The sequence below is a fragment of the Thamnophis sirtalis genome, unplaced genomic scaffold (assembly GCF_051295495.1).
Source record: "Thamnophis sirtalis isolate CommonGarterSnake01/CBP01778 unplaced genomic scaffold, rThaSir2_p1.2 scaffold_7, whole genome shotgun sequence".
Lineage (NCBI taxonomy): Eukaryota > Metazoa > Chordata > Lepidosauria > Squamata > Natricidae > Thamnophis > Thamnophis sirtalis.
This window is the reverse complement of record NW_028261387.1, coordinates 33,184,611-33,203,974: the sequence shown is the minus strand read 5'-3', so window position 1 is coordinate 33,203,974 and position 19,364 is coordinate 33,184,611. Positions and strand designations below refer to the sequence as shown.

The 19,364-nt window shown below is 37.9% G+C and overlaps 1 protein-coding gene across 3 annotated transcripts in view; it reads right to left on the bottom strand.

Annotated features, from left to right (window-relative positions):
• The window catches only part of FAF1 (Fas associated factor 1), a 245,287-nt gene that overhangs the window by 74,320 nt on the left and 151,603 nt on the right, over positions 1-19,364 (bottom strand). For all 3 annotated transcript variants that reach the window (XM_087719689.1, XM_087719688.1, XM_087719690.1), the window contains one exon: positions 15,968-16,122. In XM_087719689.1, coding sequence (XP_087575815.1) covers positions 15,968-16,122 — 155 coding nt within the window. The remainder of the gene's footprint in view (positions 1-15,967; positions 16,123-19,364) is intronic.

Genomic DNA, 19,364 nt, shown 5'->3' with positions numbered 1-19,364 from the left:
ATGTCCTACATGTGCTAGTTGGCCATTTCTAGTTGGTTTTTGGACTCCTGGATTTCCAGACATATAATTCTGTTTTCTCTGTCACGACCACTACTACTTATTACTATTCTAGAGACACCACCTCAACCACCCAGACCTCTGCCTCCCTTTACTATACTATCTGGGACAGAAGAGAAGACAAACTATTTCATCTGCATCCCCTTGTCATCGACTTGACCCTTGTCTCCCTACCCCACGAACCAGAGACCTTACTTGCACAATTTTAACATCAATCTTAATATTTGCGCACCCCCCTTTTTTTTCTCTGTATGTGGAATATATGTGCATGCCTGTGAATGAATGAACCCACCTTCTTTTAAATTAGTATAATTATTTTTATTATATTGTTGTATCTTTTAATCTGCTGTGGGGTATGTTTGCGGAGAATGCTTGGTTGACACGTATGAGGGGATTGAGAGTGCGGCCTGGAGCCCCCTCCACAGAGTGCAGTAGCAGAAGTGGATGGGGGCCCGGATCCGCCTCTCGTCCCAGAATGTATGATATGAATGGCCTGCCGGGGAGAATGGAAGCTACGGGAGGGGAAGAGGGGTCTACGGGTGTGGGGATGGGCCGGTGCATCCCGGTCGTAGTTGGGAGAGGCAGGTTTGACAGGAGTTACAGGGCTAGCCATTACCGGGGAAGGAAGGTTCGCTACGTCACAGCGATCCCTCCTTCCGGCCCTGATAGCTCTACTCCAGGACCAGATGGTGAGAGTTGTCAGGGCCCTGGTCTCAGGCTGCTGTTGCTAAATGCCAGGTGTGTGGTTCATAAAGCTCCCCTCGTCCGGGACCTAATATTAGACGAGGGGGCAGACCTGGCATGTATTACTGAAACCTGGCTGGGCCAAATGAGGGAGGAGTCCCCCTCACTGAAATGTGCCCAGAAGGGTTTCAGGTGCTCCACCAGCCGCAACACCAGAGAAAGGGGTGGGGGAGTGGCAGTCATCATCCGAGAGTCACTAGTCCCTCGTAGGATCCGTGCTCAGGAGACTGTCGGATGTGAGTCCCTTCTGGTGAAGTTGGACCTTGGGGGTCAAGTGGGTCTGTTTCTAATGTACCTACCTCCCAACTGCGTTACAACAGCCCTACCTGTGCTCCTTGAGTCAGTAGCCAAACTGGCGGTTGAGTTCCCCAGGCTTATAGTGCTGGGGGATTTCAACCTGCTGTTGCTCGGCGAACGCTCTGATGGAGCACAGGAGTTCATGGCTTCCATGACAGCCATGGACTTGACCCAGGTAATTCAGGGTCCGACTCATACTCGACCTCGTGTTTCTCTCGGAGTAGTGGAGATGTGATCTAGATTTGAAGGGCATTGAGATCTTGCCCTTTTCATGGTCAGATCACTTCATATTGAGGCTTGACTTTCGGAAACCAATCCCCCACTGTAGGGAGGGGGAACCGATTAGGTGGTTCTGCCCCAGGCGCCTGATGGACCCTATGGGATTTCAGACGGCGCTTGGTAAGATACCTGACTCCCTGGCCCACAGTCCGGCGGAGTCCTTGGTCGCTACTTGGAATACAGTGGTGGCAGAGGCTCTAAACTGGATTGCGCCTTTACGGCCTCTCCACGGTAGTGGATCCAGGACGGCTCCTTGGTTTACCGAGGAACTCTGGGAGATGAAGCGCCAAAAGAGATGCCTAGAGCGACGCTGGAGGGCTAGTAACTCTGAATCCGACTGAACACAATTAAGACCCTTTATTAGGACTTATCTAGTGGCGATACGGGCGGCAAAATGTGCTCATTTTTCCGCTCTTATTGCATCCGCAGAATCTCGCCCAGCCGCTCTGTTTAGGATAGCACGCTCCCTCTTGAAAGGGAGGGATGCTGGTGAGCCCTTACAGGGTAGAGCTGAGGAGTTTGTTCAGTTTCTGTCGGATAAAATCACTTGGATTCGGATGGACCTGGACTCCACTTGGACAGTACCAGCCGAGATGCCGGGGGAGGGTCTTGATCGGATTTTGTGAAGCGAGTTTCAACTTGTCGCTCCTGAGGAAGTGGACAAGGCCATGGGAGCGGTGAGTGCCTCCACCTGTTTACTGGACCCGTGTCCCTCCTGGCTGGTCTCGACCAGCAGGGAGGTGACATGTGGCTGGCTCCAGAAGATTGTTAACACCTCTCTCCAGGAGGGATCCTTCCCGCATCCCCTAAAGGATGTGGTGATGAGACCCCTCCTTAAGAAACCTTCCCTGGATCCAGCCATCTTAAACAACTATCGTCCAGTCTCCAACTTCCCGTTCGTAGGGAAGGTTGTTCATACGCTGGCATGGGATCAAGAGCCAAGGTGGCGCAGTGGTTAAATGCAGCACTGCAGGCTATTGCTAGATCAGCAGGTCAGCGGTTCAAATCTCACCGGCTCAGGGTTGACTCAGCCTTCCATCCTTCCGAGGTGGGTAAAATGAGGACCCAGATTGTTGGGGGCAATATGCTGACTCTCTGTAAACCGCTTAGAGAGGCCTGAAAGGCCTATGAAGCGGTATATAAGTCTACTGCTATTGCTATTGCTATTGCTATTGTTGAGAAGGTGGTGGCCTTTCAACTCCGACGAACCTTGGATGAAGCAGATTATCTGGATCCCTTTCATTCGGGTTTCAGGCCTGGTTACTCCACCGAAACTGCTTTGGTCGCGCTGATCGATGATCTCTGGCGGGCCAGGGATAGAGGATATTCGTCTATCCTAGTGCTTCTTGACCTCTCAGCGGCCTTCGATACCATCGACCATGGTATCCTTCTGCGGTGTTTACGGGAAGTGGGAGTGGGAGTCACCATTTTACGGTGGTTCTCCTCTTACCTCTCGGAAAGGTCGCAGTCGGTGTTGGTTGGAGGACAGAGATCGACCCATAGGCTCCTGAAATATGGGGTGCCGCAGGGTTCGGTCCTGTCCCCCCTCCTATTTAATATCTACATGAAGCCACTGGGTGAGATCATACGCTGGCATGGGATCAAATATCATCAGTATGCGGACGATACTCAATTGTATCTGTTCGCCCCGTGCAACTCAGCGAAGCAGTGGAAGTGATGTCCCAGTGCCTGGAGGCTGTCAGGGTCTGGATGGGAGCGAACAAGCTTGCACTCAATCCAGACAAGACCGAGTGGCTATCGATGTTGCCTCCCAAGGATAGTCCAGACATTCCACCTCTTAGCCTGGGGGGCGAAATTATACATCCCTCAGAGAGGGCCCGCAATTTGGGTGTCCTCCTGGACCCACAGCTGACGTTAGAACACCATCTGTCAGCTGTGACCAGGGGGGCTTTGCCCAGGTTCGCCTGGTGTACCAGTTGTGGCCCTATCTGGACCGGGAGGCACTTCGAATGGTCACTCATGCCCTCATCACCTCAAGAATGGATTACTGTAATGCGCTCTACATGGGGCTGCCCCTGAAGAATGTTCGAAGACTGCAGTTGGTCCAGAATGCAGCCGCGTGAGCGATACTGGGTGTACCTAGATACACCCATGTTACACCCATCCTCCACGAGCTGCACTGGCTCCCTATTGGTCTCCGAACGCGCTTCAAGGTACTAGTCATTATTTTTAAAGCCCTACATGGTTTAGGACCTGGCTACCTGACAGACCGCCTCCTGCCACATACCTCCCAATGACCAACAAGATCTCACAGGTTGGGCCTCCTCCAGGTGCCATCGACCAGACAATGCTGGCTGGCAGCCCCCCGGGGGAGGGCCTTCTCTGTAGCTGTGCCGACCCTGTGAAACGATCTACCCATAGAGATCCGGACCCTTACCACTCTCCCGGCCTTCCGTAAAGCCACTAAGACCTGGCTGTTCTGGCAGGCCTGGGGCTGTTGATAAATGTCCAACCCCACTTAGACTGAATGGATGTTGTGTAATTTTAACAATTGTATTTTTTTACTTTTAAATTTTTAAATGCTTTTTTATCTGTCTGTAAGTCGCCCAGAGTCCCAAGAGAGTGAGCGGCATACAAATTTTATTAAATTGAAATTGAAAATTGAAATTTCTGCTATGTGAGATGAAAGGTCTTCTGATTTTATTGAGAAATATTTAGCAAGTTCACCTCCAAGTCTACAGTGAGACAGACTCTGGAATCTTTGTGCCATCCACAATGGATTTGTGTCACCCTTATTTTGATTTCTCAGGAAATTATCTCAAGAAGTCATCCTGGTCGAACCAATTGCTAAGTTATAGAGCCAAGGTGGCGCAGTGGTTAAAAAGCAGCACTGCAGGCTACTGCTAGATCAGCAGGTCAGCGGTTCAAATCCCACCGGCTCAGGGTTGACTCAGCCTTCCATCCTTCCGAGGTGGGTAAAATGAGGACCCAGATTGTTGGGGGCAATATGCTGACTCTCTGTAAACCGCTTAGAGAGGCCTGAAAGGCCTATGAAGCGGTATATAAGTCTACTGCTATTGCTATATATGCCACGCTCAGTAGACTATTTAGATAAATTATATGATTTATACTCAAAAAGAAACTTTAAATTTTAGAGAAGTTTGAAAATACCTATTTGATATGGCCAAATCCAATTTAGCAGACCAAATATTTGAAGAAGTGCCCTAGTGCTCTTTAAACATGAGCCAAGAAATGGTGAAATTTATTTCTATACCTATTTATGGCAAATTTACTGTAGAGTTTTTCCAAAGTAAAAGAATACTTGTTGAATATTAAATTTATCTAACATCTATTTAATATGATTAATTTTATACTGTGCAAAGTCAATATCTCATTAAAATGTGAATAAAGGAATAACATTTTATGCTTTTAATATTTAATTTTTAAATGTAGAACTGGATGCTATGTTTTATTTATTCATGACATGACTATCTTAGCCAATTCTACATGCCATCCACTTAGTCCTGCATTTCTTTGAAGACAATTGTTATTTTTTACTGGGTTCTTGGAACATTTCTTGCTACATCCTTCTATGTATAATAACTGCTCAGAAGCACCCGATCTTTGGTTAGAAGCTTCTTTAAAAATGCTTAAATTTCCATTATTTGGAATTTGTCACCAAAGTCATGCTTTATCAGATAACTTGCAGAGCAGCTTCAACCAAATCTGATGGGTTAGAATAACATAAGGCTGTTCATCTACATAAGTGAAGCAAAGGTTAGTTTATATATTATTTTTATTCACAGTTACCATTTGATGGTAGTAAACCATCATGCCCCAGGTTTGAAGGCCCCTATCTCCTGGTAAAACATATTCAAAACTTACAGCAAGCTATCATCTCAAAGCATACTAGGCAATGTCCTTATTCAATGGACATCGCCTTACTAACAATTCATGCATTATTGGAAGAGAGGTTATATGAAGAGATAATCACCTTCTATCCTGCCCCTTTGTTCTTAATGTTTTGCTACTGGGAAACCATTCACAAGTATAATTCTCAACAACACTACTCAGTCATTATGACTAGATGACAAACAGATATGATCAGTTTATGAACCTGTTTTGAAACTCTCTTCTAATAAAGTCATTAGATGCTGCCCTTGCCATGATCCTTCTAAAAGCTTCTGAAGTTACAAGAACACACAGCACTGTTTGTGGAAACAATTGCTGATTGCAGAATGCAAACCTTGAGTTTAACCATGCTGCAAATTGATCTTGATATTCTGTTAAGACCACAGCTAAAATCAAAAGCAAAGGAGAAAAGGAGAAAATGAGCAGGTCGCATATAATCAAGAAACAGGATGATCCCCGTCTTTGCTTCCTCTTCAAAATAAGACATACACAAACTTGCCTGCCATTGGTGTATCTTTCTTATTTAAGACAAACATTAATTAGATTCCTGACCTTAGATACTTTCCTTTCCTTTTGGAAGTAAAATGAGACAGGACTTTGAACATCTTGACAAAATAAAACTAATTCATGGCAGCTTTCTCACAAAAAGTCCAAAACAAGGATTACTATGTGAAGAACAGCAGTTTTTCCTGTACGAGGTGTTTTTATTGAATGTTTTCATTCTCTTAGAAACCTCAAGAAATGAAGCTGGATAAGTGATACTTAAAACAGCTGTTGCATGGTTTGCAGCGATCAAAGCACTGTTCTAAGACTAGGGAGATCCAATTTTAATTTCCTATTTGATGATAGAGCTCACTGGTGAGCCCAACTTACCTCAGAAGTTACTGTTATGAGGAAAAAGTGAAGGATAATTCCACTGATATTGTCTTGAGCTTTCACAGAGAAAAAAAATAGAATGTAAGCCTAATAAACAATGAAAACCTTGCCCAATTGTTATATTGAGTATATAAACACCAGAAACAATTAAACAAGACAATAAATGTCTCCCTCTGCCTGTGACTTCTTAAAATAGCTGTGCCTTTTAGTTGCAGTTTATTAAAATATACAATTGTAGATCCAATACAAACACACAAAATAAAAAGTAGGTATTTTTTATTAAATACCTATTCATGCCTAAGCATGCACACCCAGAAGAGCAATCAAGTCCAGAAACTTCTAATTGTCATTGGTATATTTTAAAATGTGGCTATAATTCTAGGGACTTCCCCATTCTGGTCATTTAGTAGTTATTGCATGATTGCTACTTGAGAATGATCTGGTAGTTTATAATAAGTAGGGAGATGGTAGCTAGGGCAATTCTGAAGTACGTATGGTACTGTTTCAATTTCAGAGTCTGAGTAGATACATGAAAGCTCTTGATAAGGAACAGCATTGAATCTGCTCAAAAGTACTACTCATGGTACACTATCCAGATGTACCAATGTGAAGGCCATCCCATGAGATGAAAATAATACATTATACAAATATTTAGGAATAGTAAAGGGAGAGTGGTGAGTTCATTATAGTAGAGGTGTGAAGTATTTATATTATTTATTTGCAAATTGAGAAATAATTATTTTGCTTATGCTCTCTCCAGGTATGCCTTGGCATGTATTCATGCTATGCACAGTATTTCTCTCTCCTTACATATATTAAGGACTACAAGTGTTGATTGAAAGAAATTTAGAAATACAACATAGAATGATGCCATTCCATCAGACCATTTCTTAATAGTGAAGATATTGAGGTCTCAAGATAATCTGAAAATTATCTATGTAATTTCAACAATAATTTCAAATATCCCAAAGCATGAATTTCCATTTCAATGATTTATACTTTTAAAAATGGGGAAATCTATTTTGAATTCATTAATGATACTGGAAACAATTCTTAGGGGACTGTCACTACAAAGAAGCCTGCAGGTAATAAGAAATAGATTATGTTGTACAACTATAAGATGAAATTCCTACAATGATTTATCAAGAAAAGTATGTTAATTTTGCAGCAATACAATACATTTTAAACAAAAGACTACACTACACTGATGATAATTTGCCAGGCTAAATCTGTTAGCATTTAAAATGCAAATGACTATTTCATATATATTGCTCATTTGTTACATTGCTCATTTGTTACATTGTATGTATACCTTTGTGCCAGATTAAGATGGCACAAAGGCGAAGGGAAATAGTGACAGCTGTTCCTAAATCACTTAACCTTTTTAAAAAAAATATTGCTGCAACATTGTGTAATAGTAGACTAAAAGTATTAACATTAATAGGGATGTGTGATGGCTCAGTGGTTAAAGATGCTGAGCTTGTCAGCTGGAAAGTCAGACTGGATTCGAGACCTGAGCACCATGTGATGGTATGAGCTCCCATCCTTGCCCCACACCTCCTGTCCACCTAGCAGTTCAATAGCATGCAAATACAAGTAGGTACCACTTAGGTAACAGTGTTCCATGTGCCTCAGCATAGTCATGCTGGTCCCGTGACCACGGAAAGTATCTTCAAACAACATTAACTTCCTCATTTAAGAAATGGAGATGAATACTGCCCCCTAGAGTTGCATATGACTGCGTGGGGGAAACCTTTACCTTTACTAATATTAATAATGCTAAAAATACTTATTTATAGTATTAATAACAATATCAAGGCTCCCTTAAATTACTTACAATTACTATTTAGCATTGAATGAATGAATATGAATATGAATATACATATATATACATATATATATATATATATATATATATATATATATATACACATATATATACATATATATACATATATATACATATATATACATACATACATACATACATACATACATACATACATACATACATACATACATACATATATATATATATATATATATATATATATATATATATATATATAGTGCCACAACCCCTGGTATGCCCAAATATGGGAGGAAGCAGACTGCTTCCATTCTCTGTCTATCGGCTCGTCACAAGAGACCATCACGACAGAAACCCAATATTTTTACTATTGCCTTTGTTACATTTGTGTTGTATTTGTGCTGATAAATAAATAAAGGGAGACTAGTATAGATCTATTTCAAGCTATTTAGCTCTCATCAGCTAGCCATACCCTTACTGGGACTTGAACCTGTCCTGTATTACATATTAAGCAGTTGTGTTAACCACTGAGCCACAAGGTTCTCCTCCTTATCAGCTGAGCCAGGGAAGTAGGTATGTATTTAGTGTCACAACCTCTGGTATGCCCAAATATGGGAGGAAGCAGACTGCTTCCATTCTCTGTCTATCGGCTCATCACAAGAGACCATCACGACAGAAACCCAATAAAATATAAATAGCTTGAAATAGATCTATACTAGTCTCCCTTTATTTATTTATCAGCAGAAATACAACACAAATGTAACAAAGGCAACAGTAAAAAATATTGGGTTTCTGTCGTGATGGTCTCTTGTGACGAGCCGATAGACAGATGATAGAAGCAGTTAGCTTCCTCCCATAATTGGGGCTTACCAGGGGTTGTAAAAAATCTAATATATATACATACATACATACATACATACATACATACATACATACATACATACATACATAGACACAGGTTTTGATTAATGTTTTATTCAATTATTGAAGAACTTTAGTGAAGAATCCAAATTAATATAAAACACTTTTAAGAACACTAGTTAACTATTATAGTCAACAACAGAATTAATGAACAATAAAAAATACAGCAATAACCAACAATATACATATTCAAATCTGAACTTGCTTCTGAAATGAAAGCAGTTCAGCAGCCAGCTCAGCCTCCAGAAGAAAGACATTGCAAACAATGGATGGAAAGGATCTCTCTTGAGACCTCATGTAATTTATAGCCTTCAATTACAGGGTGTAAAAGACAGGCTTTTCAGAAGATCTTAATATCTGGGCAAGTATATGAGTATCTAGGTTCGTTCAATTTCAGAGTCACCTTCGAAAGCATGTAGCCTTTATTTCAGTAGCATAGTGAAAATTAATGGTACCTCAAATAAGAAGATATTTTATTTTAAAAATGTGTAAATATGAACTAGACTAATTCTGATTCAAGAACTATTGGCCAGAAAGTCTAGTAAAAGACTCTGAGCTAGTATGGCCATTTTAGCTTTGAACAGCAACAATGAATCTAGGAGAAGTTTTATTTTTGATGGTTCAGACAGATTCAACCTCATCCAAAAGAGGTTGATTACTGGAATTTGGAATACTGTCCCCATATTTTAAGGATTTGGCTTTTATTGCCTTTTATCAAATATAGTAGCTTCAAGTGGACTGGAAGAAGTTTGTAGGAAGGAAGTCTTTCACATTTCTTCTTTCCAAACTATTGAATATTGAACATAAAAAAGTCAGCCTGCTATCTGAGCTGAAAGTATGTGGATTTAAATGTACAAGTTTAAATTTCAGATTTATACTGATATGTCTTTCATATATTTTATATTTTATCCATCCTTCCCTAAGCCACTTGAAGGCTCTGTAATTGAATAAAAATCTCATTATTATGTATAAATAAATAAAAATAAATATATTTTGTGTACAACAATTGTATATTCTCTTACATGAAAATAAAACCAAAAAATGTAGATTTAAGCATCTTAGTGTACTTTTCAATCAGGGTTCTAAACCTGCTGAAAATAGCAGTGCAGCCTAAGCAGGCTCTTTATTTAGTATTTCTAAAAGTGTCATAAGGAGTTAATAAGACCCAGCTGTACAAACTATTTCTGCTAAGCAGCTTCTGTTGCTTTGGTCACCACAGGTATGGCAGTAACCTGTAAACTCTTATAACTAGTGTATCAAAGTTGTGCTACTTAATAGATCTTAAGTAAAACACAACAAAGCTTTGACATGCTGCTTATTGTCAGTCATAAAAAACCCTCCCTCAGACATAGTTTTTTAGAAGAGACTATAGCACAATTTTTTGCGATTGTAAAATAAAAGAAACCAGAGAATTAAAAAGAGACTAGAACAATATAACAGCAGGTCATCAACTGAACTTAGCCATTGCAGATGGTTTACAAATAGGGTTTCCATCCACAGCAAGTTGCGGGATGAAAGGAAAGGAGGAGATTCCCTATTTCTTGTAAATGGCAATAGTATAAGATTAATCCAATCTCTTGTCCACATATTTTGTTCCATTGAAAAAAAAAACTATAGTTGCTCCATTTATACCTATCTTTGAGACTACATTTACTTTAATGATAATAAAAACAAATGAATGCCAGTTAATCTCAACCAAAATTAAAATTAAAATGCATAGGTTTATGAAGTATTATGCAGAAACACTACATATTTTAATTTTAATTTGGAAAATTTGTTCTGTAAAGAGAGCTGACATGAAAATAAAGACTCTAAACTCTAACTCAATAACTTTTAAGCCACACAATATATATTAAATTACAGATATCATTTACAGTATGAAATTAACCTTTTAAATGAATAAAAACTAAAAGTTCACTAATCATAAAAAAATTATTATATTTATATAAAATCACAGTGTCGAGCTGTCCTAGATCGGCCAAGACACAGTTCAGGAAACATTATTAAATAATATTATGATGAAAGATGCAAAATGCATATTTCATATATTATGATGGATGTTTTGGAAAAAAAGAATTGCCAGAAGATATTTTATATACAATGAAAGGTCTTTGTATTATCTCATGGGGAATATTAAAGCATTTATTATATAAAGCTTTATTATTTTGTTGAAAGTCAAATGGATCAAGTTAAATCAACTTTTAGGCCCAAAAAAATCTTTGTGAGACTAAATTTTACTTGCTATATTGATTAAGCTATTCTTTACTCTAAGATATTACTAGCTAATCACTGGTTCATTAATGTTTGTATATTTAATAGAACACTTGCATATCTATGTTAACTTGGAACCCACATATCTCCTTAAGGTGACTGAAGAGGCAATGATTTCCATGCATCTGACAGATGCCTCTCTAGACAAAATTTTGCAAGTGCTTTCTTCACTAAGTCTCCACATTACAATGTTATGGATCACTACGCTCTCTTCCACAGGAAGCTGTTTCTCTCCTCTAAACCATCTGTGAACCAATTTTCTGACTATAGATGCTGATTATACTTCTTAAAAGTTCTATGGCACCAAAAGAGATTGCATCCAGGATACTCCCATTTCTTTCAAAAGTCCCTTCATTTCTCCTGTTTTCCCATCTGCTAGTTCCTGCTGAGAGATGGAAAAGATTGGTCTGGAAGAATGATGGAAGAACAGAAGGGGAAAGAAGTTGACCAGGGATGCTGTATTCTGAGAGCTTACTGCTTGAAAATAATTAATTGTTCAGTTAGGACAACTATAAATACCACCTCAAAAGTAGATCATTAAAAACATTTTTAACTGATTAACAAAAGGAGTGTATGATACATAAATGGAATTATTGGAATTACTTCAAACTTAAGAAACCATATGAATTATTTTTAAATGAAAGTATAAGCGTGATTGTATTATAAAAAGTCTTAGAATTATAAAATTCTAAAATAGTTTATCATTTTGTATTAAAAGACTTTATAATATAGTTGAAATCTCATGAAATTATTCCTCTTTTCCCCTCAGTGATTTTTCTCTCTCTCCCTTGTCGTTATGCACATTCAAATCTATTCTATAAGGTTAGCTGATGTTCTGAAAAATTGGGAAGAAGATAGTGGGGTTCCGGTGATGACGTCACCGTGCTTAGAGCGGAGGAAAAGGAGCTCTCCTAACCTTTAACTCTAACTTCTTCGTTTGGGCTCATTTTTAAGCGCTGTTGATCCTGAAGGGGCCAGTAGATTAAGGGGGATATTCTGTAGACATTGGGGTGATAAGGCAAATCCCCCAGCGGATAGGAGAAACCCCCTAAACGGACAAGGAACTATCCTGCCATTTGGTTAGGACCAGAACAATGGCAACCGCATAAGAAGGAAGGAAACAGAGAGAGAAGCAGTTGAAATCGGATACTTGTTACTATTACTGACAACCCAAAGAGGAGGGCAACGCGAAATTGGCAGAGAGGGTGAGCTGGAAAGAAGAAGGCGCCAGGAAGGAGGCTGTTTCTGCAGTTCAATTTTGCCGAAAAGAAGTGGAGCAGAGACGCTGAGTTGGAAGGGACAGCCGGAATAAGTTAAAGGAATTAGCCACAGTGAGAACGAAAACCCGACATGGACAACAGGAGTGGAAAATAATATCTGCCAAAAAGATTTGGAAAGTTCAGAGAAGAGATTGTTTAACAGTCGGGTTGGTATACTGAGTTCCTTTTTTTTCTGCTCACTCTTCCTTCTGCTGCTTTGTTGAACTTATAAGTACTTGATATTTATTTGCCTTGGAGCTTGGAACAGTGTCAGAGACAATAGATAGAGGATTGTTTTGGAAGGATACCTTTGCTTCGTGGATACTAACAGTGACACTGAGGAGAGTGTGACACCTAGTGGACTGTAAATCTGAACTGTGAAGTCTGATGCAAGAAAACTAACGGTGACATAAGCTGATTATATATATATATCACCAGCTCCAACGATGCAGAGTATGCAATCAATCCTCCAGATGATACAAGAGACATTGGCGAAAAGCCAAGTGACAACTACTAATCATGAAGAGACAAGGAGGAATCATGAAGAAATGAAAAATGAAATGGGAGAATTGAAAGGAACTATCAAGAATGTAGATGATAAAATTGAAAAGATACAGAATGCCTTAGCAATCAATGAAGAGAAAATCCAGGGTATGGAAGAAAAAATAGAACAATCAGATCAGAAGATGGGAAAAATGGAATTGGAATATAAACAACTTAATAAAGAATTAGAACTATCAATAATCCAACTTGAAAATGAAAGAGCTGCATTCTACCTAAGATTCCAAAACATACCGGAAGAGGAGGAGGAAGACCTGAAAGGAAAAATGATTAATATCCTCACTGAATTTCTTCAAAAAAAGAACAAGAGTTGAGAGGAGACATCGATGAAGCTTATTGGGTGCATACTAATTATGCCAGAAGACATAGACTCCCGAGAGAAGTACATGTAAGATTTGCTAAAAAAACCAGAGATGAAGTGTACAAAAAAAAACCAGAGAAGAGACGATTACACTACAGGGAAAAGAGCTGATCACGCTTAAACAGAGTTCACGGAGAATTCAGGAACAACATAGGCAGTACCAATTTTTAACAAACTAGTTAAATAAAAATAGAATAATGTACAGATGGTTGGTACCAGAAAGGGTTCTGGTATCTTGGCAAGGAAAAAGATATAAGATAGAGAATATAGAAGAAGCACAGAAATTCTATGAAGAATACTGCAAGAGGGAAGTAGAACAAGAAGCAAAGAGGAATTAGAAAGTAGAGGTCAAGAGGAAGAAACATCAGAAGACAACGAAAGAAACAGGAGAGAAGAACAGAGGCAAGAAAGAGAGAGAGCAGAGAAGGAAGGCGTGAGAAGGAAAAGTCAGATACAAACTAGAAGTAAAAAAAACTCCAGCTAAAGATGGATCAAGAAATAACAATTATTTCAATAAACTTGAATGGACTGAATGCACCAAAAAAAAGAGCCCAGATGTTTAATAAACTTGAGAAATTGAAAGTAGATATAGCCTGTATACAGGAAGTGCATATTAAAAGGGAACATAGGAACTTACTGGAAAACAAAAAACTAGGGAAATTATATAGAGCATTGGCAGATAAAAAAAAAGTGGGATAGCAATCTATATAAAGGAAAAAATAAACTGCAAAGAAGTCTACTTAGATGAAGAAGGCAGAATGCTAATGATTGAATTAGAGACAACAGAAAAACCGATATTATTAATAGTCATATATGCACCAAACCAGAAACAAGAGGAATTTTATAGGAAATTACATAATAAAATAAATGAATTAGAATATGAAAACATTTGCTTAATTGGGGATTATAACGCAATAGTGGATTAAAAAATGGACTATGAAAGCAAAAAGAAAAACAAAACAAAAAAAAATACATTACCCAAATCCTTTTTTGAGATGGCAATGGAATATAAACTACAGGATAATTGGAGAGAAAGGCACAAAACAAAAAAGCAATATACCTTTTATTCGAACCCCCATCAATCTCTATCAAGAATCGACATGGTTTGGATCTCATCTGGGCTATGTAATCAAGTAGACGAAATTGAAATAGAACCAAATGAGTGGGCAGATCATAACCCAATAAAAATAAGATGGAAAAGTCAAAGGAGTAGAAAAAGATGGATGATGAACTCAAGTATTGTAAATGAAATAGAATACACTGAAATGCTAGAGAAAGAATTAAAATTGTTTTTCAAAATAAATAAAAAAGAAGGCACCTCAATTCAAAATCTCTGGGATACTATGAAAGCATACACAAGAGGCCTTACGATTGCCTATATGTCAAGAACAACTAGAAAGCAAAAAGGGCAATAAGAAGGCATGCAAAAGGATATGAAACTATATGGGTTTGTGGAAATACCATCCCCAAGAAAACATAAACTGAGATTTGAAAGAGACACCTATAACAATAGAAAAAGAAAGAGAGGGAAGAAGGAAGGAGAGGAGAGGAGGAAGGAAGTAGAGAAGGGAGGGAAGAAGGAAGGGAAAGGAGAGGAGGGTGGAAGGGAGAGAAAGAGAAGGAGAGATAGTAGGAAAGGAAGAGGAAGAGTGGAGGAGAGGTAAGGGAAGAAGAAAGAGGTAAGGAGAGGTGGGTGGAAGGGAGAGAAAGAGAAGGAGAGGAGGGAGGAAGGGAGAGAAAGAGAAGGAGAGAGGGTAGGAAGGGGAAGAGAGAGGGTAGGAGTAGGGGAGAGGTAAGGGAAGAAAGAAGGGGAAGGAGAGGAGGAAGGGAGGAAGTAGAGAAGGAAGGGAGGGAGAAAAGAAAGGGAAAATAAGGTGATGTTACAACAGGCGCTAGGGATGGTAAACAAAGCAATCCAAACTGTACCTTATAACCTTTTAAATGGAATAACAATAGTATAAGAATGGCAAAGAAAAAGAATAACTATGTGAATGTATACCTATAATTGTATGTAAGAGAATAAATGACAGTAAGAATATAAAGCACAATATAGGTAAACAATATTTGGTTATAAATATCTAAGTATAAATAAATATAGAATTGTACAGAAAAATGGATAACGAATAAGGAGACCATGAATGCAAGATAGAAATGTATAGAAGGGAAAACACTAACTGCAAAGAAACCGATACGGAACTGCTGTATGATATACGATGGAACTTCTTGTTCCTATGTTATTTTAAGTCATGTGTCTGTTTTTGTTGATGTGTTTATGTATTTAAAATAAAAATTTATATTTTTAGTATATATAATATATATAGTATAAGCACGATTGTATTATAAAAAGTCTTAGAATTATAAAATTCTAAAATAGTTGATCATTTTGTATTAAAGACTTTATAATATAGTTGAAATCTCATGAAATTATTCCTCTTTTCCCCTCAGTGATTTTTCTCTCTCTCCCTTGTCTTTATGCACATTCAAATCTATTCTATAAGGTTAGGTGATGTTCTGAAAAATTGGGAAGAAGATAGTGGGGTTGTACTGAAAACAATATTCTGGTCCTGAAAGTAGCGTTCTTACTCTGTAATATGTAGTTTCATCTTAAGCAAATCTCAGGATTTTAAAATAATCAATTTCAATTTCAAAACAGCTCACCTTGCTCGATTTGCTTCTTTTGTCATATCCCATGCCCATGTTATAAAGTTCTGACTCAGGTAGGAAACAATAGATTCAGCACACAGCATTTGAGAACAGAATACATTAGTCAGCACACTTTCATCCTGGTGGAGGTAGACAGCAAGAAGCTTCCTCTGTAATACAGAAAAACAGTATTTGGATAACGATGGAAATTAATTATAATTTTCATAATATAAATGTAATTCATGTCTTATATACTATACATAGACAATCCTTACACAATATAAGTTCGCTTAAGAAGAGTTATAACCATTGCCTGATGCTTAAAACATTATGGCAGTTGAAGACTAAGAAATGAGGTTAGGGAAAGTTGTTATAAACTAGGGGTTTTCAACCTTAGGGTTTTTCAATCTAAAACCTTAAACTCATTCCAACTGAGAAATTCTAGGTATTGGTCTACATGTCTTAAAGCTAATGAGATTGGACAATATTGATACAGGCAAAGCTACCACAGAACAATTATTCCTGGTGGAATTACTGAGAAAGTAGATTAAATGTAGGCTATTTGTAGAATTTTAGATTATGTTTACATTAACAAATTTTTGTTTGTATTACAAAATGAAAACATATAATTATATATCCTTTAATTAATTAATATATTTAATAAATCAACTGCTAATCACATTTACTGCAAGTATTGTCTGACTAATAACAAGCCATAATTTTCCCAGCCATTAAGTAAGGAGAAAAATTCAACAAAGGAATGCTGTAGTCAGCCTTGTATTTCATATAATATACAGTTCTACTTAATTCTAATAGTGTGTGCCTTAATATACATATAATGTAACCTTTTCATCAAATCTTTCTCATATTTACCAACCACATGCATTTTTGTCATAGCTCTATGGAAACAGCAGTCCTGTTAATCCTATTCTCATATTTGTTTCTTGGTTGATTAAATTTAAGTCTTTTTAGCTCATAACTTTCTATGGCTGTATACGGTAATTATAATTAATTTACACAATATATTACTAGTAAATAGAATACTTTACATAATATGCTAGAGAGGATAATTAACCATCAAATTTGCTCTCAACTACACTAAATAAATTACACTAAAATAAAATATCTAATACAAAAAGAAGAATAAACAGCACACGTCTTCAAACAATTCTAACACCAAATAATGTAAGAAAATAAACTCAAGGAAAATGTTGGAAGGAGTGTTTTCTTCCCCCCCCCGAATGCTAGAACTTGAGAAGCAAAGACCTACATACACCTATCATTAAATAAACAAATAAAATTAAATACAGTTTAATTCCCAGAATGTCAGTTGCTGAAGAAAATTAACAAAAAACAATATATAGGCACACATAAAGTACTAGCCTGCTTTTTTTTCCTGAGCCATTCTAATTTTCAAAGCTGCAATTGAAATACTGTCAGGGAAGATAATGTACCTTATAATAAGGGAATTGCCATAAGAGGCCTAGATTATTTTAATAAGGCTCAACATTCTGTGAAAATGAGGACTTTTTTTTTGCTATGACAAGCACAGAATCAACATATTCTGGTAGAGGAGAAAATACACCAATTTATTAACATGTCTCTTTATCATGGATATATAATCAATATTTCATAATATTTTCCCAATAACAATGTCCATTGTAAACTACTTTGGAATTTGAAATTGAAAACTAGCTTGTAATACTGAGAAAAAGTATGTAATGGGTTATTGGAGAAAATGGCACTAGGCATGTCAATTGCAAAATAGTTCTATAAATTATAGGGTTCACCGACAAATGCGCGCTCGACAAAAGCGCGACTGACAAAACTGCGGCAAGAAAACCGCAAGTTCTAAATCGCGCCGACAAATGAGCGCAGAAACGTGCCGACAACAGCGTGCCGACAAAAGCATGCCTTCAACAAACAAGTAATAACCACGAGTTCTAAACCTAACCCCAAACCTAACCCTAAACCTAACCCTAAACCTAACCCTTACCTTAACTGAAATCCCTAAACCTACCCTGAACGTAATCCTTACCTTAACTGAAATCGCGCTTTTGTGGGCGCAGTTTTGTCGGCGCGTTGTTGTGGGCGCATTTAGGACATCGTGGTTTTTGTCGCCACGGTTTCGTCGGCACGCTTTTGTCATGCGCGCATTTGTCGGGTCACGAAAGTATAGCCAAGCTATGGCTATCTTTATCCAAAAATGCCAGTTACAAATAAATTAATGGGAAATTAGTTTGCAATGAATGGTTTATTTTAAATCATTGTTTTAAAAAAAGAGTTTGGGAAAATTCTATGATCTATTTTAAAAAGTATGGAATAATTTGAACAGTAGACTTTGGAACAGGGATTAGACATTGCATTAATGTTTGTCTCCTTTAATTTAAAAAGTTATTCCAAACTAAGTATACATACTGCAGAAAAGGCCACCAATAAGCCTAACATGCACAGTTCCATATAAGTGCCGCCAACAATGTTGACTGAAACCAAACTTGAAAATCCAGGGCACTAATGCACAATATCAGGCAATAAAACAGCATCTCTGTGGTGATATTTAATTTAAAAAAGAAGAAAGAGGCAGGAGAAGATCAGGCACTGTCTGTTTTGGAGGATCAGCCATTCTGCATTTCAAAGCATGGATCCCTGCAATATCCAAGTTACTGTGCTAGAATCTCCACTATTATATAGCAGTTGTAAGAGAGGGAGGGCAAAGATGTGTTTACTCAGTGATTAGGGCCTTAGAATAAGCCGCTAGCTCCTAGAGAGACAGCTCACCATTTATTCATTTGGGCCAATTCACAAAGCCTAGAAAGATTAAACATCCATGCTGAGAAGACAAGCGAATGCAGACAGTGAAAAAGAAATAAAAATTCTTTAAAAACTCTCAGATGACTTCATTATTTTTCCACAAGGAAACTTTAGGAAAGTGTTTAGTTAGAGAAAAACCCACATTGACCTCTCCCTAAACCCTTAATCTTTCCTTTGTGGTGGGACTGCTTTGTGGTAAGCGGATGGCTTTGCTCTCCTCTTTTCACTGAAAGCAGAGAGACAGGAAAAAAAAAACTCTTGAGAAACTCCTTTCGTCCCAAAGAAACAACCCCATGAAACTGTTAAATATAAGAGTCCATGTGAATTAACCTTCCAAAATAAGTACAGTTTAAAGGTATAAGTTGGGACCAAATAGTAGAAAACAAGGCAGGTGCACACTTACAGCATATGTAAACAGGGAAATGTATAAAAACATTTAAAAACTACATATGCAAAACTGCCAGATTCACATAGTTTAATTTGTTGTTGATAATTGTAGTTGGTTGCATTTGTTCTTGCTACATATGGCAGAAAAATGTAACAGGCTGTCCTATAAAAGTAGATTTCATTTTGATTCTATTTAAAAATGATATAGAAATCC